Consider the following 25,283-nt stretch of genomic DNA (forward strand, 5'->3'; position numbering starts at 1 on the left):
TGGACTGGGGTACCCTCCATCACCCCTTTCTCTGTCCCTGAGAAGTCAGCTGCGTGACTGCTTCCCTCTAGGAGGTCAGTTACAGTTCCGCCTCAAAACCTGGGTCACGGGCGGAGTGCCTGGGTACACAGATGCTGACACAGCCATCCTCCTAGTGTCCTAGGCATCCTGCCCCAAGTGACTAGTGAGGAGACATTCCTGTACCCCCACTATTCCTTCCCCAGTTTCCTCCTCTGGGCCCCCTCCTAAGACACAGTTCTTTGGGCTGCCTAAGAAGGGTTCTGTCTTTTGTTCAGCTGCAGAATTCTGCCAGCTAACAAGTGGGACAGTTTCCTTAATCACCGACAACACCTCTCCTGTCCCTGCGCCTGAGGTCATGTTGCCTTGTGCTGGAAAGGAGCCAGTCTCAGCCCCTTCCATACTTGGAAGCACCCTGCTTCCCTGTGTTACAGAGTCACAGGAATGCTCAGTGGTTTCTGAGATACCCTGCCCCTTCTCTGGGCTCTCCTCTGGGACACATTGCTCTATGCTCCCTAGAGCTGGTTTTGCCGCTGTTTCAGCTGTGATCTGCTGGCAGCTAACAACCAGGACAGTTCTCTCTCTGGCAGGCATTACACCCCCATCCCTTCCTGATGTGGTGCTGCTTCCAGCTGCAGTGTAGGAGTTGATCTCAACCACCCTCCCACCTGGAAGCATGTGGCTTCCCCCAGCTGCAGAAGAATCGAGGAGACTCTCTCCTATTCTCTCAGCAGTTCCTGAGACCTTACCCTTTCCCTCGGGGGTCCCAGTATAACACTCCCTCCTGCTGCAGGCAAATACTTTAACCTGAGCTACACGGAAAAAATCATTATCAAGGAGCAGGTCGAATAGGAGGTGATCCATTACCCCCACAGTCAAAACACTTTCCAAACCTTCCCAAACCACATGGATTTTTAGCTAGTGGTATGAGGAATCTGCTTTCGCCCACCCCCACAATCTCTGCCATTTGGCCAGGCAACATACTGGCCTTTGGGACCACACTCTGCTTAACCAGAGCGATCTGGGCCCCTGTATTCCTCTGCCCCAAGTATTCCCTGTTATCAATTTGGACAGCCTTAGCATGCTCCATATCTCGTTCTGCAGAGGCCAACCTCACAGAACCAATATGATAGGTTTCAATTGCTTGGGGGGGTTCTGTGTTGAGGACAGCAGAACTAACATGAGCTATTGGTTGCCCACTTCCTCCTAGCACAGGGCAGCTATTTCTCAGGTGATCAGTGGAATTACACTGATGGCACCTTTTGGGCTCTTCTGCTTTTACAGGAGATTTGGGATAGGAGTTACCAGTAGAGGAATGTTTTTGGGTAAGAGACTGTTTAGGCTCCCAGCCCCCTTCCCTCTTCCCAGGGGCAAAATGGGATCCTCCCTTCCCACCAGTTCTAAACCCCTCTTTCTGTGGCCTGCCTTCAATAGAGGCCTGATTCTGTTCGAAGGCATCAGCTAAAAAAGCCATCTCATCCACAGACTTTAGATCTTTGTCCCATAGATGCTGCTTTACCTTAGCCTTACATATGCTTAGGAAATGCTCTTGAGCAAAAGATCCAACTTTCCCTCAAAACTTGCCACCTCTCTACCCCTCACCCATTTTCCCAACAAATCTTTCATTTTGTTTACATATTCCCCATTACTCATACCAATATCCCTCTTAAGATTCCTACATTTAACTCTGTATGTTTCAGGGGTAATCTGAAAACTTCGCAAAACAGTATCTTTAAATTTACAATAGTCTAAACTAAAGCACCTTCAATAGGCATTCCACTGAATACATTTCAAGCTTTACAAGTTAATTTCACAATCAGGGTAGGAACTCTCTTATCATCAGGGATTTCATGAATTACACACAGCCTTTTGAAGGTAGTCAGCTATTCAGCAATATCATCGGTCTCACTGTATGCAGGACATAAGTGTTTCCATTTGTGTGTAAGGGGACTGTTGCCCCCTTACTAACATTCAGTGGGGGTGTTTTAGTTGCTACCTCCCAGTACTCAAAGGGGAAGGGTCGATGGGGAATCATGATGCTGAGACTGGCAGTCCCAGGAACAATGGGGAGAGGCCAATGCTCCAGGTCAGCCTGAATGACAGGGCGGGCAGGCTAATCAGGGAGTCAAGAGGCCAGGGACGTCCTGTCCTCCATGTGAGCTGGAATTGCTGGGGTCAGACAGAGTGGGGCCAAGCTAAGGAGAAAGCAGGGGCCCGAGCTGAGCTGGGGAGGAGAGTTGTGCCAGATCCAGAGGGAGCAGAAAAGCAGCCCAGAGAGAGCAGATCCTGTCATGGGAGCAGAGCTGCAGCCCCAAAGCCAGAGGCACAGCCCAGAGAGAGCAGACTTGCCCTGGGAGGAGAGCTGCAGCAACCACTGTCAGAGGGGCCAGAAAAGCAGCCCATGAAGCAGGTCAGTGCTGGGAGCAGAGTCACAGAAGCAGCCTGCAGAGCAGACCTGTCCTGGGAGGAGAGCTGTAGCAACCAAAACCAGAGAGCCAGAGAAGCAGCCCAGGGAGCTGGAGGCAGAGCAGCAGCCGTGCTGAGGTAGAGTGGAGCTGGAGCTGGGGCTGGAGCAGTCCGGAGCCAGGTGTCATGAGCAGCTGGGGAAAGCGAGGGGGGGGAGCCTGGGCAGTGGGCCCAGCACAGGGAGACACCTCAGCCAGGAGGCTCTGCAGGCCAGACTCGGAGGGGGATATGTAAACCTGACAGGGTGGGGGCAACGCTGGGAAGAAGGGCCCTGCCATGTAGAGCCTGAGAGCATGTGGCCACCACCAGAGCAAGTGTCCAACCCACAGCATCCCTGCAGCACAGCCAGGGCCTAAGAAGGAGGCCTGGGACTTACTAAGAACAGACTGTGAACTGCCCTGACATTCCAGAGACACTGTTTGTGATGTTCCCTGCCACAGAGTGGGTTGATGTGTTTCCTTTAACCTTTCCCATTTCCCCTTATTCTTTTTAAAATTAATTGTTGATTAAATAAATTGCATTTGCTTCAAATTGTATGTAATAATCAGTGGGGTCAGAGAAGTGCCCAGTGCAGAGAGAGTACCCCGGAGTGGGGATGCCCTAGCCCCTGTCCTAGGTGACCGCAGCAGGGTTGGGGGTCGAGCCCCCCCCCCGAATCCTGGGCCCAGCCTTGTTGGGGTTACGAGGACTCTGCCAGACAGGAGAGTGGAAGGGGAGTCCTCAAGGGCAAGGAGGCCACTGGGTAAAGGAAGTGGGAGCGAGGACTCAGATCCTTTTGCTAGCCCACTTCACCAGGGTAGTGCAGAAACCAGGAAAGTTCCCCACAATAGCGGGACTATTGCCCCACTTACATGTGGATTTTTGGAGTGATGGGACTAGTTGGGGTCAGGGGGTTCTGGTTCTGCTTCTCTAGCAGGTCCAGTTGGTGTTTTCGCTCTCTCTCTCTTTCTCTTTCTTCTCTCTCTCTTTTTCTTTTATCTCCAGTTCTTTCTCTTGCAATAATCTCTGGTGCTCCCTCTCCTTTTCTGCAGACTGAAGCCTAAAATGCTCCAACTTCGCAATCGCTTCACTGCTTTCACTAATTTTCCTGCTTTCCTGTTCTTACTTCCCTTTCCCGAAATAAGCAAACAGAAAATAACAAAACCGTGACCTCCTCCTAACTGTCCTTATATGTGAAATGTGCCATCATGTGCTAGAAATGCCCGTCTGCCATGTACATTGGCCAAACTGGACAGTCTCTACAAAAGAATAAATGGACACAAATCAGACATCAAGAATTGTAACATTCAAAAACCAGTAGGAGAGCACTTCTGTCTCCCTGGACACTCAGTAACAGACTTAAAAGTGGCAATTCTTCAAAAAAAAAAACTTCAAAAACAGACTTCAACGAGAAACTGCAGAACTGGAATTAATTTGCAAGCTGGACACCATCAAATTAGGCCTGAAGAAAGAGTGGGAGTGGATGGGTCACTACAAAAAGTAATTTTCCCTCTGCTGATACTCACACCTTCTTGTCAACTGTTGGAAATGGCCGACGTCCACCTTGATTGCATTGGCCTTGATAGCACTACAAAAGTAATTTTCCCTCTTTTGATATTCACCCCTTCTTGTCAACTGGGCCACATCCACCTTAATTGAATTGGCCTTGTTAGCACTGCCCCCCCGACCTGGTACGGCAACTCCCATCTTTTCATATGCTGTGTATATATACTGCTTACTGTATTTTTCATTCCATGCATCTGAAGAAGTGGGTTTTAGCCCACGAAAGCTTATGCCCAAATAAATTTGTTAATCTCTAAGGTGCCACAAGGTCTCCTCGTTGTTTTCAGTGAGAGGCAAGTGGCTTTCTGGGCTTTTCTGAAATATCAAGGGGGCAGGGGGCAGAAACACAGGAAAGGTGAGTGGAATTTGAAGCATCATAGAAAGAAATGGTGCTACATCAGCAACATCTGGGCAGCAAGGCTCAGTATACTCTTAAGAAGCTTCTCTAAGTACCTTGGCTAGAGAGAGAGAGCCCTGAGAATGTTTGGGCTTTGCTATTGCACATGTGGCTCAATGAGCTTTTAATTAGACCTTTAGACAACAGCCCAAATCAGGAAAGGCAGAGGGGAAAATCCACATGGACAGGGCCACTGAGCTACAGCATAGTGGTAGTGAGGGAAAGAACAGGCTGAATGGACTGATGACTGAAAGAAGTACAGTTACTGCACTTGGACCTGCTAATAGGCTGCCTTTTTATATATATATATAAATCTAAATTGGATCAGACTTTTCTTTGAGAAATAGTATGTATTGGAAACCAGGCCATATTGAGGCTGGTGGGAGGATGGCTATGAAGGGTGAACTCAGGTCACAATTGATGGCATTGGAAGAAGCCCTTATGGCCTGTTGCAGGTCTCCTGAGTTTAGGAATAATGTTGCAATGCAGACTCCCTACATCAGTGAACATCTTGCACTTTGTGGAGCTTTTGTATCTTTGGAAAGGAGCTGGAGAAGTTTGGGGCCCATGGTGCTCAGTGGGATCCCTGGCCATTTAACTAAAGAGGAGGCAGGTCCTTGGAAGAGACTGTGAGCCTCATCTTCAGCTGCACTGAGACAGCTTTCCACCACCTCCAGGAGCGTGAAGATTTCCTAAAGTCTCCTGCCTGGGGGAATCCCCAAGTAATGTAGAAACGCCATAGTCACTCCGATGTCTCCTGTCTCCCTCCTCCCTGCATCCAGAACAGGGGCTGCTGCCAGGGAGAAAGGGGCGATAGCTAAGGATCTCAAAGTACTTCACAAATATTTAATTGATTTATGCATAACAAGGCCCCGTGAAGTAGTTTTATACCGCTGCCCCCATTTTACAGAAGGGAGAACTGAAGCACAGAGGGTAAATGGCTGGCCCAGTGTCACATGGAGGGTCAGTATCTGTGCCTGGAAAAGAAACCAGAACTGCTGCTATCAGTTCCTTGCTCCAACCTTTACACCATGCCTAGTGTATTAATGACAGAATACATTTCGATACTTGTTCTCAACAAGTATCTTCAGTTCCGTTTTGATCTAATATAATAAACGAATGAGACATGAGGTACGCTTTGGCCTCATAAAGCCAATGATAATGATGTTGCCAATTTGTCTGAAAATATTTCGCCTACTATTCCTATACTTAACTCCTAAGACCCCAGTGACTGAAAGAAATTAGAGAAAATTATTTTCTTTTTCCTTTTTTTACTTTGTGCATTTGAAAATAGTGTGTGGAGAGCCAGTTTCATTATTTCTCCAGTCCTGTTAATGCTAATATTACATTAGCACTGAAAGGCATCAACCAATATCAAGACCCATTATGCTAATCACTATACTGATGCACTGTATGAGACAGTCCTTGCCTTAAAGAGTTTAAAATGTCTAAATAGACAAAACAGGGGGAAGGAGTGGAAGAGGAGTCAAAACTGAAGGTTTGTCTATACGGGAATATCCAGTAAAGTTAATCTGAATTAACTAAAGGTATGAATTTGAAGTGGATTAATCAAACTGCATTAAATCCCTGTGTGGATGCTGTTATTCATAATTAAAGTGGTCTTAATTCAGTTTAGCTTAATTCACCTTGGAAGTGAATTAAGGTAAACAGAATTAAAACCACTTCAGTTCTGAACAAGGGTGTTCACACAGCACTTCAGTGCAGGAGTTTCACTAATCTGCTTCAAACGCACCTTTAATTAATTCAGATTAATTTTCCCGGATGCCCCAGTGTAGACAAGCCCAAGAGAAGTGACTTGCCCCACGTCACGCCACAGGTCAGTAGAAGAGTCTGGAATAGAACTCAGGTCTCCTGCCTGCCAGTATACAGTTGTGTTTCATGCAGAACACCAGGCATCAGATCTGGCTCGCACAGTTCATTTTCAGTCATGGTGTTTTCTGGCAGATGAATAATTAGAATGGTAAAATCAGAAAGCTTCTCAGAATATTTTTGGGGAGGGAGGGAATATATTTCTTATTGTGCAGAGCTCCCTGTGATCAGGAAAGCTAATCTCTAACCTAACCTACCTTCTGAGGGGGTTATATGTCACCGCATATAATAGAGAAGAAGCTTGAGTATCTAGCCAGCCCTGGGAACATTAACATTTGTTAATACTTTGAGTATTACATTTGTTACATTTGTACATTTAATAACATTGAGTATTAACATTTGTTAATACTCAAGGAGCATACTCACAAATGGAGGACTGTATACACAGTCACTGCACACTTTTAAAATCTCACTATGTTTTAGCAAAAAGAAAAGGAGTACTTGTGGCACCTTAGAGACTAACCAATTTATTTGAGCATGAGCTTTCGTGAGCTACAGCTCACTTCATCAGATGCATACCGTGGAAAGCAGTTTCCACGGTATGCATCTGATGAAGTGAGCTGTAGCTCACGAAAGCTCATGCTCAAATAAATTGGTTAGTCTCTAAGGTGCCACAAGTACTCCTTTTCTTTTTGCGAATACAGACTAACATGGCTGTTACTCTGAAAACTATGTTTTAGGGCTCTGTAGCGCACCTTAAATTTTCCAGGCTCCATGGTGGCTGGACTGGGGAGGAGGAGTTGCTAACCTTCAAAATCGTGTGGACAGCTGCGGCCTCCTACTTCATTCACACTACCAGTTGCTTCTATTATGGAGAAGCCCAAGAGCAGTGCTAGCCTCTCGCTGCTATTAGATGCTAATGCTTTAACCCTTAGATCCCTAAGGATGTGTCTGTTCTTCTTAAGGTGAGGGACAGGAACCAAGTCAATGCTGCTCCAGCTCCCTCAGCAGCCCTGGCTCACTTACCCTGCCAGCTACACGAAACTACCCCCTGCCCCTCTGTTGCCCCCACTCCCTCCAGCAGGTGAACAGCGTCACATTCTTTCCCCACCTGTCCAACTTCACTGGCTGACCAGCCTCTCTGCATGGTGCCTCTTCTGGGCTCATGCCAAGAAGTCCCTTCCCACAGCTGCTGCTCTGAGCAGAGCCGCTTCTCTATGTGTGTGGCAGGGTTAGGATCCCACACAAGCCAGTGAGGAAGGGAACGTTCCTAGCAAGGAGTGGGGAGGGTAGGACTGCCTCCATCTAGGAATCCCAATGCCGCCCCTCCTCCTTGCAGCCACAGCCCCTTTCTTCTCCAAGGAACAATAGCCCTCTGTAGCCTTCCCACTAGTCCAGGAAGCTTGTCGGTTCTGATAGCATAAAACATCTCAGGATGGGCTAGCATCCTGTGGGCTGAGCGGACAGCCAAAGAGGATTCCTGCCACAGTCTTGAGTGCCGCTGCTGTTTGAACCCTAGGTACTAGATTTAAGCAGAATAGCTTAGACCAGTGGTTCTCAAATTTACTTGATTGGGCCCCCTTTCTTTTTGTCTGTAGTCGTTTACGCCCCTCTCCCACAAGTACATATAGTGCCACCCAGCTCTGAAGGCAAGCACCACACCAGTAGCAGCACAGAAGTAAGGGAGGCAATGTCAAAAGTGACATTCGTCAATATCACTTTTCACAGCAGACTTAGCACCGCATTGTCACCCTTACTTCTGTGCTGCTGCTGCCACCCTGGGGCTGACAGCTGGAGCCCCACCGCATCCCAGTGAGGGACTGTGGGGCTGGGAGGAAAGCCCAGGAGCTCTGGCTGTCCTGTTTATCTGCACATCCAGGCTGTGCACGGCCCTTCTGCACAAGCTCTGGCTGCCTGGGGCTGACAGAGCTCTTAAAGCAGGGTGGGGGAGGAAGGGGAGCACACAGTTCGCACCTGCCATGACACATTCCCATGTCTCCCTCGGGAGGCCTGCCCCATAGGTTGAGAACCCCTGGCTTGGACTGATAGCGTTGCTCTCTCCTGTCTCCTTACAGCTCCTGTATGACAGTCCGAAAGCACGACAGGAGGTGGATCATCACTGGAGGGCGTCAGGGTGTCCCCATATTGTCCACATTCTGGATGTGTACGAGAACATACACCAGGGGAAAAGATGCCTCCTCATCGTCATGGAATGGTACGAACCAGGGAAGTCCCTTCCCCCTGATCCACATTCAGGAGAGTAGAGAGAATGTGACCGCTGGCTGTAAGAGCTGGGAGCAGTCCTGGCTGCACAGCCTTGCCATGCAGTAGCCTCGTGCATCTTTCTCTTTATAGGATTTATGGGGAAACCTGCAGCTGCTCCAAGCAGCCTGTCTGTGGGAGGAACAAGAAAACTAATCATGAAACTAACCTTCCTTTGCACTCAGAAAAAAGTATCTTTATGGAAACATGGGTGTAATTAATACATATATTCAAACGTGCATCTGTCACTTTCCTCAACACATTCTCGTGGGGGCTGACTGTCCTTATAAGGTCATTTGGCTCCCCTCAGGCTATAACTATACCTAATTCTTCCCACTGTCCCCTACCCTCTTGGTGCCACTGTCGCAATGGTGACTTCCTCCGGGAGGGGGGTGGGGCAGTTTAATATCTCTCTTATTAGTTCCTTATTTGCTTGCTTGCTTCGTTTGTTTTTCTCATCCCCAAACCTTAAAGAACTTTTTTGCAGTGCAGTAAGACCACAAGAATTGCTATCAGCCTTCTGAACCAGCATCTGACCTGTTATTTCTGGTCTCCCAGCAGAGATGTGTGGCATGTTACCAATGTCAGTGATTATGTTTTCTGGGAAATGCCTCACTACATATTAAATCACAGGCCTCAAAACTCCTGTGTTGTTGTTGTTGTTGTTGTTTTTTAATTTAATGGCAGAGCAGGCAGCAATCTGCACTGGACCTATCAGGAACAGATTATTTAGCAAGTTCAAGTCTCAGAGACAGGCAGGCAGGTTACCTAGCTTACATAAAACCATAGTTGCTGCAGGTCCATGCACACAAGATGATGCACACTCTGATGGAGATTTTCTTTTGCTCGTCCCCCTGATTTTGTTTTGTATGTGTTCTCTGTTTCAGCATGGAGGGAGGGGAGCTGTTCAGTAGGATCCAGGAGCGAGGAGACCAAGCTTTCACAGAGAAAGGTAGAATGTCATGAGAAAGTCTGTGAGGTTTTATTTCCTTCACCCTCCCTCCCTACCCAAAATAAATGGAAAATGTTTGCGTAGTTTCTGCAGGAACTTTACTGGGTTCGGTTTTGTTTCCTCTTGTTTTAAATTTCTATTTTTTATATTTAAAACAATTTAATGTCACAGCTCAAGAAAATGAGAAGCTACCAGAATTGGCTAGATTTAGGCATAATGTGGAAAGCTAGACGAAAACTTCCTGACATACATCTGCTTATACACTTCAGTACTAAACTGCAGCAGCCCCTGCTGTTCTAATTCCTGGTCCTCACACAGCTCTGCCAGTATACCCCCATCCTGACATGCAGTCCCTCCCTTGAGTAGCATCAGTTGTGTTCAGCTGTGTTGTGAATAAATGGTTATAACAAACACTTAGTACAGAAAGGCAACATGACTTGTTTAAGGTCCCACAGTGAATCAGTAAGAGAGCCTGGAACACAAAAGGCTTGTTGTTGTTTATTTAATTATTATTATTACTTACTATTTGGACAGTACCATAAATGCACATGACTGCAAAATTCTACTTGCCCACTCACTGCCAGAGAAGTGCCTTACTTTTATTGAAGAGTAAAATATTATTAGCGTTGTTTCATTATTGTCCTCATGAAATGGGTAGGTGAGTGGAATTTATACCTGGGTTGTAAATTATCGTGACCATTGTGCAAGGCTGGTATAGAGGCCAGGTTTTCTGATTCCCAGTTTCCTATGCTAATCTCTAGTCTATGATGAATCTCTCAAGAGGCATGAGTGACACATGTGGAGCACATGAACTGGATGCAGTTCTAAGGAGTGACCTGTGTAGTTCTGTCAGATACAAGACTCCAGAGGGAAAGAATGGTGCTGTGACTGTAGGTGATTCTACCCTGATAACAACATGACTTTTATGCATTATACACCTCCAGTGTTTTCTCCCAGATACCCATTCACAAACCTTTGGGGACTACAAGAGAAAAATACTCCACTTGCGCAACAGGCGCTGAGAAATTAATATCCCTCTTTCTTAGAGGGACCTCCCAAGATCCCACTCTCCACCCACCTAGCAGATAGCTTCACAGTGCTCAGGGCCTAGCTAGTAAAGGAGAAGGGTATGCAAGGTTTTAACCTCACAGCTTCCAAATGGGATGCATTTTTCCTCCCTTTGATTGTTTCTGCCTGACAAGGCACAGTTTGTGCCCTCAAGCAAGACATCTCTGTATCAGTCCAGACCTGGAATTTCCAGCCAAAGCAGGAGACTTGCTTTATACCCAGATGGGTCTATACAAACTAGGTTTGCCTGCTTACAGTAAAATAATCTTAGCTTTCCCCTCCAGCCTCTGAAGCTGAGAGCATCACTTTATTTATGCTCCTACCTGTGCAGGAAATGAACAGCCAAGTTAAAGATATTAACTCTGACCTCTGTTAATTCAGACAATGTTGAATAATATAGATATTTATGTAGTCTTGTGAATTTAAGACAGTGTTGACCCATAACAGTGGGAACAGAGAAAATGAGAGAGAGACTGCAGGTGAAGTACCTTAGGGGGTTGAAGCCAAAACTATCACTTGCTCTAGAATAGCTGTTCAGCACACAGAGCTGGGGGAGGCCACAACCCTCTTTCTCTGAAATGACCTCCCACATAAAGCTCTTCTGGCTGCCGCAAGTCGATGAACTCTTTCAGGCTCCACTTCACGAAATCTGTTGCTGGGGGGACAGTCAGCTCACTGGCCACTAGAATTTCCTGCTGGAGTATGTATCACGTGCAGAAATTAGACATAAAAATAAACTGGTGAAAAAATAATGCCCTTAGTACTCTGTTCTGATGAGCACAGCAGAGCATTAATTTACAAGTACACACAGAGCAGGAGTCTCAACTATTTAAGTTACTGTGCCTGCTCATGAGAATGGCTGAGCTGCCGGGGGATTGTGGGGTATGATTGCCTTCAAAACAAAAACACAGCTGTTGAGGCTAATTTTAGGTTTTTCAGCGTTGACGCTAGCCCTGTATACAGACAAGCTGGATGTAACTCAGAAACATTCCCAAGCATGTCTCTGAGCTACAGTGGGAATGTTAATATGACCTTTCTCTAAAATTATATTTATAGAGGCCTCTGAGATAATGAGAGACATCGGAACAGCCATCCAGTATCTGCATGCAATGAACATTGCCCATAGAGATGTCAAGGTGAGGCCTGAATGTGCCTATGCAGGGGAGAAAAGTTAAACTGAAAACAAGTGGATGGTGGTGATCTATATAACATTTATGAATACAGTACAGCATAGGTGCTGGAAGTAGGGGTGCTGCCACATCCCCTGGCTTGAAGTGGTTTCCTTTCTATACAGGGTTTACAGTTTCATTCAATGGCTCTCAGCAGCCCCACTGTACAAATTGTTCCAGCACCCCTGCAGTAAGGTAGCCAAAGTGTTCCTGTTTCACACCAGTGTGGGGAGGATCTGTTCATGCCCAGTCAGTTCAGGGTCTGAATACCCACCCACATCAAGGCCAATGGTTTTCAGTTACATATGCAACACAGAAAGATCTAGGTAGTCATAACTGGTATTAAAGAGACATTCAACTTGAAGTCTAGTTAATTTAAAAAAATGTATTAAGTTGTTTCAGATTCTGCACCCGCACCTGAAGTCCCCTTGTCAGTTTTTGTAGTTTCAGAATCATATTTTCCTATTTTATGTTTTCAAAAAGAACACAAGAAAAGGAGAAACTGCCTGTGTAGAGGAAGTATGAAACCAGTTCCACACAAAATAAACAAACTGGGGAGGGGGAAGAGAAATTAATATTAGACTTGATCCTGACTAACAGGGAGGTATTGGTTGCAAATCTGAAGGAGGAAGGCAACTTGTGTGAAACTGATCATGAAATGACCGATTTCATGATTCTAAGGAAAGGAAGGAATGAGAGCAGTGGAATAAGGACAATGGGCTTTGAAAAAGCAGATTCAGAAAACTCAGAACTAGTAGGTAAGGTCTCAAGGGAAGAAAATCTAAGGAAAAAAGAATTCAGAAGAGCTGGCAATTTCTCAGTGACAATATTAAAGGCACAATAGTAAACTATCCTGTTGCGAAGAAGAGACAGTAGGATTAGCAAGAAATCAGTATGGCTGCTTTAATGACCTGAAAATCAAAAAGGAATCCTACAGGGAAACATGGACAAATTGCTAAGGATGAACACAAAATAACAGTGCAAATCTGTAGGGACAAAATCAGAAAGACTAAGGTACAAAATGAGTTACATCAAGCAAGGAATATAAAAGACAGTAAGAAGAGGTTTTATAAATACAGTAGGAGCAAGAAAAAGATGAAAGAAAGCATAGGTACACTACTTAGTGGAAAAAGAGAGCTAATGATGGAAGAAATGAAGAAGATTGGGGTGTTTTGTTTTGGTCGTCACTAAAAAAGGTTTCAATGTAACCAGATGCTTAACACAATATTAACAACAAGAGGAAGGAACACAAGCCAGAATAGGAAAAAAATAGGTTAAAGAATATTTAGATATTTAAGATGTATTCAAGTTGGCAGGGCCTGATTAAATTCACCCTGAGGTACTTAAGGAACTCGCTGAAGCAATCTGAGAACTGTTAGCAATTATCTTTGGGACCTCACCTGTCCTCCATGAGTTCTCAGAGGACTGGAGAAGGGCAAATCTTTAAAAAGGGGAACAAAGAGGAGCTGGGGAATTATAACCAGTCAGCTTAACTTTGATACCTGGAAAGATACCAGAACAAATTAGTGAACAATCAGTTTAGAAGCAACTAGAGAATAATAAGGTGCTAAATAGCAGCAAATATAGATTTGTGAAGAACAAATCATGCCAAGCCAACCTAATTTCCTTCTTTGACAGGGTTACTGACCTAGGAGACAGGGGAAAGCAGTAGATGTGATATATCTTGATTTTAGTAAGGCTTTTGACACATTCCCACATGACATTCTCATAAGCAAACTAGGAAAATGTGGCCCACACTATAAAGTGGGTGCACAACTTGTTGAAAGGTCGTACTCAAAGAGCTATTGAGTTATCAATGGTTCGCTGTCAACCTGGGAGGGTATTAGGGGTCAGTCCTGGGTCTGGTACTGTTCAACATTTTCATTAATGACTTGGAAAACAGAGTGGAGAGTATGCTTATAAAATTTACAGCTGATACCAAACTGGGAGGGGTTGCAAGGAGGACAGGAGGACAGGATTAGAATTCAAAATGACCTTGACAAATTTGAGAATTGGCCTTTTATTGAATTTCATCTTGTTGATTTCAGACAAAGTACTACAAAGTACTGAGGAAGGAAAAATCAAATGCGCAACTACAAAATGAGGAACAACTGCTAGACACAGTACAGATGAAAAATATCTGGGGGTTATAGTGGATCACAAATTGAATATGAGTCATCAGTATGATCTAATTATAAAAAAAGAGGCTAATATCATTCTGGGTTGTATTAACAGGATTGTTATATGTAAGACAAGGGAGTTGATTGTCCTGTTCTGTTCAGCACAGGTGACGCTCCAGCTGAATATTGTATTCAGTTTTGGGCAACATACTTTAGGAAAGATGTAGACAAATTGGAGAGAATCTAGAGGAGAGCAACAAAAATTTTAAAAGGTCTGAAAAACTAACCTATGAAGAAATATTAAAATAACTGGGTATGTTTTGTCCTGAGAAAAGAAGACTGAGGGGAACCTGATAAATCTTCATATAGGTTAAGGAATGTTGTAAAAAGGACAGTGATCAATAGTTCTTTATGTCCACTGAAGGTAGGCCAAGAAATAATGGGCTTAATCTTCAGTCAGGGAGATTTAGGTTAAATATTAGGAAAAGTTTTCTATCTATAAGGAAGTTGAGTAGTGGGATGGGTTACCAAGGGAGCTTCTGGAATCCCTGTCACTGGAGGTATTTGAGAACAGGTAAGACAAACAAACACCTGTCAGGGATGGTCTAGGATGTTATGCTTGGTCCTGCTTCAGGGTGTGGGGGCTGGACTAGATGACCTCTCAAGGTCCCTTCCAGTCCTACATTATTATGATTCTATGATTTTTTAAAATCTAATCACTTTTCATTAGCAATCTGAGGTGCTGTAAGAACAGCAGGTAAAAAAAATTTTTTGCACTCCTGTCTGAATATTTCTTAAGTTGGCTGTCTCTCTTCAAGAATGTTTTAAAATTGCTAATGAAAATGAGGATGATGTTGGAAGGTCTGGCTGCGCTTGAGCATCATGTATTGCTAGTACCTGGTAATTATTTGTGGCACAGTACTGAAGAGAATCATTCCAGAAAGCAGGTCTGGATTTCAGACCCTGATTTAGAATAGTGGTAAGAACCTCAGGCTATTCCAGAGAAGAAAGAATGCCTGGCCTGCATAGAGTATTCACACTTGCAAAACAGGAGTTGGTGCACTCAGCCATCCTCTCCATAAGGCCATGTAGAACTATACCCCTGGCTATTTAGTGTTCCTCAGCATCACTGAAATGCCTCAGTCCCATTCAGCAGAGGACATACAGCCTGTCCTGAAATAGACATTTGACACACTTGTACCATTTCTGTGCAAGCCCACTTTATATGTAGGATGTGTTTTATGGTTAGCTCCCATTTGTTATGGCAGTGGCACTGCTTACAGCTCTTGCAAACTCAGCTCTGAGGTAGTCCAGATGTAAATGCAACATTTCAAATATTCATAATGTTATTGCCGAGTTTAGACTCAGGAGGAGTAGGGGGAGCTCATTTAACACTACCATGCAGAACTGAATTAAGGTACTAGGTAATATTTGCCAGCCTATTTAGTGGGGGAGATTTGGCAGGCTTTTGCTATTAAATTACTGTATTTACATAGTGTTTGTAGTGTGCTAAGCACTTTACAGACAAAATAAAGACAAGACACATGCCCCCAAAGAGCTTACAATCTAAATACTCAGTGTACAAATGAGGGATGGAATGTAACAAAGAACAAGTGATTTAGTGGTGGGGGTTAGCACCTGTCCTATTCTCATTCCACAACTTACTAATTTGTGTGTGTGTTTTCTAGCATGTATTTCTGTTCACATTTAGTTGAAAGGAGGACTAGGATTTATAGGGCTCATGGAAGGAGTGTGTTTTAAAGAGGGACTTGGAGGATGATTTACAAGTTAAGGGACTAAATTCCATGTACTTTGGCGGAGCTGAGTTTGTGCCAATGCCAACCATAAACATGAGAACTAAATGCTGGCTGGCTTCACAACACGTGCCAATGCACAGCAGGCTAATGCAGAAATGGTACAAACTGGTTAGCCATCCCTCAATTCCCTCCTCCTTCAAGTCCTTCCTCAAAACATGTTTCTTCCATCCTAATAACCCCAGTGTGGAAGAGGGCATATCTGTGTAAAGAACTCAGGTATCAGAGGGGTAGCCGTGTTAGTCTGTATCCACAAAAACAATGAGGAGTCCGGTGGCACCTTAAAGACTAACACATTTATTTGGGCATAAGCTTTCGTGGGTAAAAACCCCACTTCTTCAGATGCATGGAGTGAAAATTACAGATGCAGGCATTATTATACTGACACATGAAGAGAAGGGAGTTACCTTACAAGTGGAGAACTGGTGCTGACGGGGCCAATTCAGTCCGGTTGGATGTGGTCCACTCCCAATAATTGATGAGGAGGTGTCAATACCAAGAGAGGGAAAGTTGCTTTTATAGTGAACCAGACACTCCCAGTCCCTATTCAAGCCCAAATTAATGGTGTTAAATTTGTAAATGAATTTTAGTTCTGCAGTTTCTCTTTGAAGTCTGTTTCTGAAGTTTTTTCATTGTAATATGGCTACTTTGAAGTCTGTTACTGAATGTCCAGAGAGATTGAAGTGCTCTCCTACTGGCTTTTGTATGTTACCATCCTGATGTCTGATTTGTGTCCATTTATTCTTTTACGTAGAGACTGCCTAATTTGGCCAATGTACATGGCAGAGGGGCATTGCTGGCACAAGAAGGCATATATCACATTAGTAGATGTGCAGGTGAATGAGTCCCTGATGGTGTGGCTCATGTGGTTGGGTCCTCTGATGGTGTCGCTAGAGTAGATATGGGGACAGAGTAGGCAACGGGGTTTATTACAGGGATTGGTTCCTGGGTTAGTGTTTTTGTGGCGGGGTGTGTAGTTGCTGTGCTGTTCCTTTTAATTTTAACCCGTGGGTCCATATGATGAAGATGGGAAGGAGGCCCTTGAAAAATTCCACCTGGATTTCAACAATTTCCACCCCACCATCAACCTCAGCCTGGACCAGTCCACACAAGAGATCCACTTCCTGGACACTACAGTGCAAATAAGTGATGGTCACATGAACACCACCCTATGCCAGAAACCTACTGACCGCTATACTTACCTACATGCCTCCAGCTTCCATCCAGGACACATCACATCATCCATTGTCTACAACCAAGCCCTAAAATACAACCGAATTTGCTCCAATCCCTCAGACAGAGACAAACACCTACAAGATGTTTATCAAGCATTCTTAAAACTACAATACCCACCTGGGGAAGAGAGGAAACAGATTGACAGAGCGAGACGGGTAGCCAGACGTCCTACTACAGGACAGGCCCAACAAGGAAAATAACAGAACACCACTAGCCATCATGTACAGCCCCCAGCTAAAACCTCTCCAGCACATCATCAACGATCTACAACCTATCCTGGAAAACGATCCCTCACTCTCACAGATCTTGGGAGACAGGCCAGTCCTCGCTTACAGACAGCCCCCCAACCTGAAACAAATACTCACCAGCAACCACACACCACACCACAGAAACACTAACCCGGGAACCAATCCCTGTAACAAACCCTGTTGCCTACTGTGTCCCCATATCTACTCTAACGACACCATCAGAGGACCGTATGAGCCATACCATCAGGGACTCATTCACCTGCACATCTACTAATGTGATATATGCCTTCTTGTGCCAGCAAGTTTTTGTGTACAGAACTGTAATTTCAGAGTGTTTTCTTCTCCCTCCCAGTGAAGTTAAATAAAGTCCTTACTTACTAATACTTGAACTCCCAGTTCCCTTTGATTCAGTGCTTAAGAATCTTCCTCCTCTTCTCTCAGAGTGCACTGTGCAAGGGTGCTAGTACACAGATTGGAAGGGCAGAATTAGTTCAGTTTTGGGGGAAAAGCTGTATCTTGGTGTTAGTTTTAATAGAGTAGTGTCAGACACTGGCCATGATCCAGTTCTTAAGATGAGCTGTTACCAGTACCCCGGTTCTTAGCTCCTACTGCCTGAATGCCTCATGGAAACACAAAGCATGGACTGATATCTTCATCAGCTTAGATGCCATGTAGGTCAGAAAGAATAATCCCCTAAAGCGTAATGTTCTAAAGAGGAGTTCATAGAAAGCCTGATCCTGCACCCATTGAAGTCAGTGGGAGTTTTGTCATTGACTCCAGTGGGTGCAGGACTGAGCCCATTTTTCTGTGATTATTGGGTTGGGAAGGATTTTGATGCCTGCTGTAGGCAAAGGTGCTGTCAACTGTGAAAGGGGAATGATCCTAACTCTGGGGTGGGGAAGTGAGGAGAGAGAGAGCGCAGCAGTTCATGGCCGCGTGGATGAATTAGGAGTATAACCCAACAGAATTTATTTTGAGACCCTTCTCCTATGTTGTTGCAATTACCTTTTCTCTTGGTGCCATTGCAGCCTGAAAACCTACTTTACACATCCAAAGAAAAGAATGCAGTACTCAAGCTCACAGACTTCGGGTTTGCCAAAGAGACCACTGTACAGAATGCACTGCAGACGCCCTGTTACACTCCATATTATGTGGGTGAGTCTTCTGGGGGGCCCTCCTCCACATGTATAATCATCCCAGCAAGCCTGGAGACCTCGGGAAAGCTCCCCATGCTGTGAAGGGCACGTCTTCTCTCCCACAGAGGTGAAAAGGAGGAACCCAGAATTTTAATTGAGGTCATACTTGTAAACTAACCTAGTCCCAACACAGAGTTCAAGCCCTTCTGCGTGGGAAGGAGAGAGAAAATGTAATGGCAAACTTAGGTACACAGAAGTAATGTTGGCTTTTTCACTGTGGGTTGATGTGATAAAATCCATAATCTGAACCCAGCCTTCACAACCATTGGATGTTTTCTTGCAAAACTTCGCTCAGCATAAAAACATGGTGAGAGAAAACAGGGTGATTGATCATTCCCACAACTACAAAGGTGCATTTTTAAACTAGGAAAATGGAGGAATTGGTAATCCAAGAACAAAATTTAGTCTTGGCTGAAATGTTGCCTTCCTTGCATCCAGCAGTGTGTACCAATGTACTGAATGTCTCATTATGCTGCACTTATACTAATTCTAGGGTACACCCACTGCAATCTTTAGGATAGTGATTTCCTCAAGATAGGATGAAAAGTCACTCTCCCTTTTGTATGGCTGAGTCAGTTTGCACTCATAACACCTCTTTGGGGATGAGAAGGGATAATAAAAAGCCTTCAGTATTTTGGCAGAACTGGTCCCCTTTGCTATACAGATGAAAGCCTATTTGATGTTTTTAATGGATAAGTATCTTCGGGGGGAGGGGGGAATTCAAGTGATAATGGCAAAAACCATGTAAAGAAAAACAGCACTAGGAAAACAACATTGAGCTGTACTCACCATGCATAAGGTCAGCACACTGACATGTTAAAGGAATTAATATCCACATATTTTAATGTCCTATATATTTGCACATGAACAGACTGACTTTTCCCTTTCCATACCTCTATAAACCAGCATGAATTGCTCATTTACTCAGAGAACCTTTTTCTTACTAAGCAAACCTAAAAACAGTTTGTTTTCCCTAAGAAAAAAACAATTTCCCCCATCCCCCGAGCCCCTGACATCTTTTTTCTCATTTTTGTACTTTTGTAAGAATTAGATGCTGTGGCATATAATAATTCTGGCTGGAGCCAACCACAATCCAGGCAGGTGCTGTTCAAGACTTCCCCACATAGCTCTGTCAGTGTACTTCAGTTCCAATCTCTGCAATATGCACTCCTGTTTATTCCAATCCTGGATCCCCATAAAGTCCTCAGCTGCAGCTCCCTCTACTACTTTAGCTCAGGACTTCTCCTGAGCAGAGATTTGCCAATGAGGAATTGTGCAGTTTTTCAAATTGGCACCTGCACATTTGGAGCTCCAGAGACCACACAGCAGTTTGTAAATAGAAAAGATTACCCAGTGATAGCAATCGCTTATTTTTTTCCTGCAACAAATATTTGTTGTTATTTTATACTACTACTTGCTGTTTAGAGGTGAGGAAAATATCTGGCAATCAATTGTTTCTAATTTTTCCCTTCTTCAGCCCCGGAAGTCCTTGGTCCTGAGAAATATGACAAATCATGTGACATGTGGTCTCTTGGTGTCATCACATATATTCTGTAAGTATAAGATATCGGGACAGATGAATAAACAAGAGTAGGCCAGCTATTAGCAGACTCTCGACCCATATGTCCCGCCCTACCTCCATCCCAGACACCAGTGCTGCATTAATAACTTTTTCATGATATTTGCACTACTCATCCCATCTTTGGAAGAATCATAGGCTGTCGGACTTTATATGGGACAAGGGAATGTGTGGATTTCCTAGGTATAACCATTCCATACACCTCTCTTACAGCCTGTGTGGGTTTCCTCCATTTTACTCCAACACCGGACAAGCCATTTCCCCAGGGATGAAAAGGAGAATTCGGATGGGGCAATATGGGTTTCCCAATCCAGAATGGTCTGACGTATCAGAAGAAGGTAACTGAACTAGCCTGTGTCTCTGTTTTTCACACATACACACTGGATGGTGAGAGGGGTGTTTACATTTCAGACTATTTCTAAGGAATCTTTCTTTTGTGATGCTCTTTAAATCAAGACTTTATGAAATGATACAGGGAAGGGCTAGGGATTGATGCATTTCCTGAGCAGTGTCGAACATAAACAACAGAAAACTTTTATTGAAGGGCACTTAGTGCTGGTGAGAGGTGTTAGATAAACATCCCTGGAAACTGAAGACCTTAATCCATAGAACAGTGTGATGCAAGGTGAGCTGCAGGGGAGAACTCAGACTTTGGCCTCCTTATTGATACTGCCAACTTCTCAAAATAAATTTTGTGATGTGGACACTTATCCAGGTATTAGACTGAGGTAAACGATCTATTTCAGCTAAACTAGTGACCAAAGTCAGCTGTTGAGTGGTGACCTGGAATGAATTAAAATCAGTGTACTAGAATTGGAAGGTTCTGGTTCCCTATTACTACACCAATTTCCTAGATCACCTATTCTCACTTGCCAAACCATGTGTCAGGGAAATAAGTTCAGCAGCTTCTGATCATACTTCTAATGATAGAATGGCTTGTTAGAAAAGAAGTGGGTTATGCTGTGATAACACCCTTTAATTTTTACTTATTGAGTGAAAACCAGGTATCATCACTGTGTCACACTGTGAGATGTGGTACAGCTGTCCATTATGGGATCTAATGGATGTGCATGCAGAGTGGGCCACTGTACATTTAATGTGAAGGAGGATGCATCAGTTGTGCATCCCTGTGTGAATACTCGTTCTCCCCTGGATTCTGTTCCCATCCTGTCCCAGGATAGCAGTTATTAAAATGCTAGAGGAAGGTGCAGAGAGGTAATTTATTTGGAAAACTTGTTTTCATATGGATGTGATAGAGGGTAGTTGCCTCCTAATTTGAACCTACTCAGCACTGTCTATAAACCAAATTTAGCAGTAGGTCCCCTTGAACCAGTGCTGAAAACTGTTTAACTGCTAGTATGGATGGGACAAAACTGATTACAGAAAGAATGACTGATACTCCAACAGTGCTGAGGACAATTTTGTCTGGTATATGCCGTGGTCATTAAAGGTTTAGATATTATGTTGATGTAGATCTACAGAAAACCTTGTGTTAGACAACAGCCAAGGTGTACGGTTTTCAACATGGGTCCAGCGGGACCCACTGCTAACACCTGTAGTCAGCAACAGGTTAGTTTCAGGGTGTAGACTGGCTCATAGAATCCCTAACCCTCTTGTCTCCTCTTCCTACTACCTTTCCTCTGTGTGTGTGTTTGTGTGTACACGTATGTATGTTCTCTCTCTGTCTCTCCCATCTCCTCTGCTTTTCAACATGAGAGCAGACACAAGTAGGTGTCCTGAGCTGTATACAATGACCCTTCTTAATGCAGGTTCCTTGTTCTGAAGATTGTGCTGGATATAGCTGAATACAGTGTGCCATGTTGGTCCTTGTCTTTCAGCCAAGCAGCTGATTCGTCACTTGCTTAAGACAGACCCGACAGAGAGAATGACGATTTCTCAGTTTATGAATCATCCTTGGATTAATGTGAGTCCTGCATGATTTTTACAAAGGAGAGGGATGGATTCTTTCATGCAGAGCCTGAAATGCTGCTCTTCCTGGCACAGGAAGAGAGGGCACTGTTGTTGTTAATACTCATTTGTTAATTAGCAAAGACTCTACCCAGTGTGCTCTCTGTAAAAGGACACCTGTCTGCAAGGACACAGTTCCTCATTGTGGTACCAGAGGACACACCTTACAGTTTTTGTGAGCAAGAACCAAGTACATCCCTACCTACTCTCAGCCAGACGTTGCTACTGACTGTAGCATGCGCTACCCTCCTCCCTTTAAAAAAAGCCATGGTACTTCATCGTTGCAGAACTTATGAAGAGCTACTATTAGAAGTCTCAGGCTTAGCTATGTTGATGTGAATTCAGAGCATCACACTAAGGGAATTCTCATCCTTGGCATAGATCTGAAAATGCCTGGGAAGAGGCAAGGATTTATGCACTGTATCTTATGAGAAAACAACAGAGACTCGTATACATGATGATGTTGAGGAAACCAGTTCAAGTCTTGTTTTGTCACATGTTTTTTTTCTCCCCCAAGTATTTGAGCAGATGTCTCTATTTCATAAAGTAATATTTATTATCTCAAGGAGATAATAAACCCCTGAAAACAAACCCAAAGGAAACAGAATGCTTATCCTGCACAATCCTTTCTCCCAGGGATGGCTGTTCTAACGAACTTTCCTGTCTGTGCTTATCCCAGGAGGAAGAGACACAAACAGCAACATAACTTCATATAGTGTCTTATTTTATTGTATTCATTGCTGAAGATAAGTCTGCACTTCTGCAATGCCTTTCATCTGAAGATCTCAAAGCCCTTTACAAACATGAAGGAATGTAGCTTTATTAGTCCCCTGTGAATCAGCTGGGTGTCCTCATTTTGTGTTTGAAGCATGGATGAGGGCACTATTATTGCAGCCCATGCATCTTGGGCGCAAGAGGATGTGGTTTGTAGTTTAGGAGGAGCATGTTGTCCTCCAGTCAGTTGGTATGGAAGTGGCAGTCAGCAAGCAGTAACTGTCAGCAGGTGGGGGCACGCTCAGCTCCTGCTCAGAGGAATTAAAATGCACTCCATGGTGCCAGTTTTCCATTCCCTCCTCCCCAGCCTATCCTTGACAAATCAGGCCTTGGTCAGCAGGGGACTTTTTCCAGAGAAGGCATCAGCCATGCTTTTGGCTTCCTCTTGCCATATTAACTAGAGCAGGATTTAATTTTATGGCACCCTGACCTGGGTGGCCTTTAGGCACTACTGCAATATAAATGTTAAATGATGATAACATGCACGGGGATCTTTTCACCCTTTGCTGAAATGCAGCCTGCTTTGGTATGGAATGAAACAGCACTCCATAACCATTTAGGACAGAAAGTGAAGGAGAATTCTGTGCCCAACTGAGACTACAGTGTGAGCTGTAGACAGGCACAGTGTCATTGCTCAGCTGGAATTTAGCAAGGAAATTGAGCTAACAACCCTACTCTACCAAAAAGATCTACAAGACCTTTCTTGACAAGAGATCATGGGCCTCAGTTGTATGTCTTATCTGAAAGAGCATCTCAAGCAAAACAGTTGTTGGGGCATTGAATGTGTACTTACTCAAGATAATAAAACTATACATTGCTCTTCTGTAGCACCTTGCAACCAAGAATCTCAATTATTTTCAAGCATTAATTGAGCCTCCCAACCATTTCCTGTGAGTTATTTTGTACCTATTTTACATTTGGATGAATAATAATCCCTCACTCATATATAGCACTTTTCATCAGTAGATCTCAAAGTGCTTTACAAAAGGAGGTCAGTATCATTGTTCTCATTTTACTGATGGGGAAACTGAGGCACAAAGTAACTTGGTTATTTGCCCAGCATCACACTGCAAATACTGAGCAGATCTGGGAATAGAACCCAAGTGACCAAATTCTCAGTCACCTGTTCCAAACATTGGATTGTGTTTCCACCTGCCAATTCACCCAGACCTGACTTTTCCTGAAAGGTTTCCTATGGGTGTATTACTGTGTCCCTCCCTACATTTAAGGTCTGATGAGATCATACCAAGTAGTACTATATGTGCAGAATGAAATTTCCTCTATCACAAATGCTAGAAGAAAAATAATGAACTGCTTTGAACGGGATATTTAATGAATGAACGGTTGTTAAAAACAATGTATAATAAGAATACATAATATATGGTTTAAAAAAAACCTAGAAAAGAATAAAAAAACAAATGGAATGCCAGACTGTGGCTTCTACATCCTCTTCGCCTGGGTGATATTTTAGGGGGATAATAATACTTCTCTACCTTACACAGTGAAAAAAGGATAAATGCATTTGATTGTTGGGCACTCAGATTCTAAGGTAATGGGAGGCCAAGTATCTTAGATAGGTCTTCTGCCTCACATACATTCATGAGAGTAACTGATCATTTCACACAGCTAGCTTTGCAGAATGTTTCTTTCTGGTTTTATTTCTCTCCTTAGAAATCAATGGTGGTACCACCAACCCCGCTTCATACTGCACGGGTCCTGCAGGAGGATAAAGACCACTGGGATGAAGTGAAGGTCAGCCAAAGAACAGCTGCATGAATTATTAGTTTTGTAGTTATTGGGGATTCTTCCCAGAATGGGGTTTGAGAAGGGATGGAGAGGCCTTTCTTTGCTTGGAATGAAAGAAAGCCAAACATGTTAAGGTATGGAAATGCACATTATGGGCACCTAAACAACCTTAACTCTGCCCAGAGACACCATGAGGGAAAAACATGAAAAGATCTAATTTGTCTTTTAAAAAAATCATTTTAATCTAATCTGGGACTCCAAACACTGTTGTGCATTGACCATAACTGTATGGTTATTACATTGTCATTATAGGGCAGACTTAATGTTGTTGGATTCTCTAACTCTGTTTCCATACCTTAACATATTTGCATTTCTTTTAAGGTTAACTGTATTTTATAATATTTGGGTTTGGGATAATTGCAACATCCCTGTAATGTATTTTACCCTAAATTACTCATACTTTCTCCCAACCTTTAAACTACATTAAGATAGAGTTTTGTCTGCAAAATGAGTTAAGGCAAGGCCAAGACTCACATATAAAATGTCATTAAAGGGATTGAGATGATAGTTTCATTTATGATTTTTCAGTCCCATGTCTCTATTTGATTGTATGTATTTTGTTCAGGCCTCTTGGATGTTCTCTGATCACTTGACCACTAGTCTGGTGCATTCTCTTGTAAACTTGAACTATTTTCTGTTTGCAAAATTCATTGACACTCACATAGGCAGCCTACAGTGAGTGGGAGTAAGATTTTTGCTCCCTTACCTTGTTAGCAGGTGATAACACTTTTAGTCTTGTCCAGGCAACAGAAAGGTCTAATTTATTATTGATTCTAATATAACCTACAACAGGGCTCCATTCTGTCAGATAGTCACTCATCAGTAGGATGGAATGGCT

General features: G+C 43.8%; 1 protein-coding gene across 1 annotated transcript in view; it reads left to right on the forward strand.

Annotated features, from left to right (window-relative positions):
- MAPKAPK3 (MAPK activated protein kinase 3) overlaps positions 1-25,283 on the forward strand; it is a 72,013-nt gene that overhangs the window by 44,923 nt on the left and 1,807 nt on the right. The window contains exons 3-10 of the mRNA XM_077821505.1: positions 8,329-8,468; positions 9,403-9,467; positions 11,592-11,671; positions 18,151-18,277; positions 19,796-19,871; positions 20,111-20,235; positions 21,736-21,821; positions 24,311-24,391. Coding sequence (XP_077677631.1) covers positions 8,329-8,468; positions 9,403-9,467; positions 11,592-11,671; positions 18,151-18,277; positions 19,796-19,871; positions 20,111-20,235; positions 21,736-21,821; positions 24,311-24,391 — 780 coding nt within the window. The remainder of the gene's footprint in view (positions 1-8,328; positions 8,469-9,402; positions 9,468-11,591; positions 11,672-18,150; positions 18,278-19,795; positions 19,872-20,110; positions 20,236-21,735; positions 21,822-24,310; positions 24,392-25,283) is intronic.

This window comes from Eretmochelys imbricata, chromosome 7, assembly GCF_965152235.1.
Source record: "Eretmochelys imbricata isolate rEreImb1 chromosome 7, rEreImb1.hap1, whole genome shotgun sequence".
Taxonomy (NCBI): domain Eukaryota; kingdom Metazoa; phylum Chordata; order Testudines; family Cheloniidae; genus Eretmochelys; species Eretmochelys imbricata.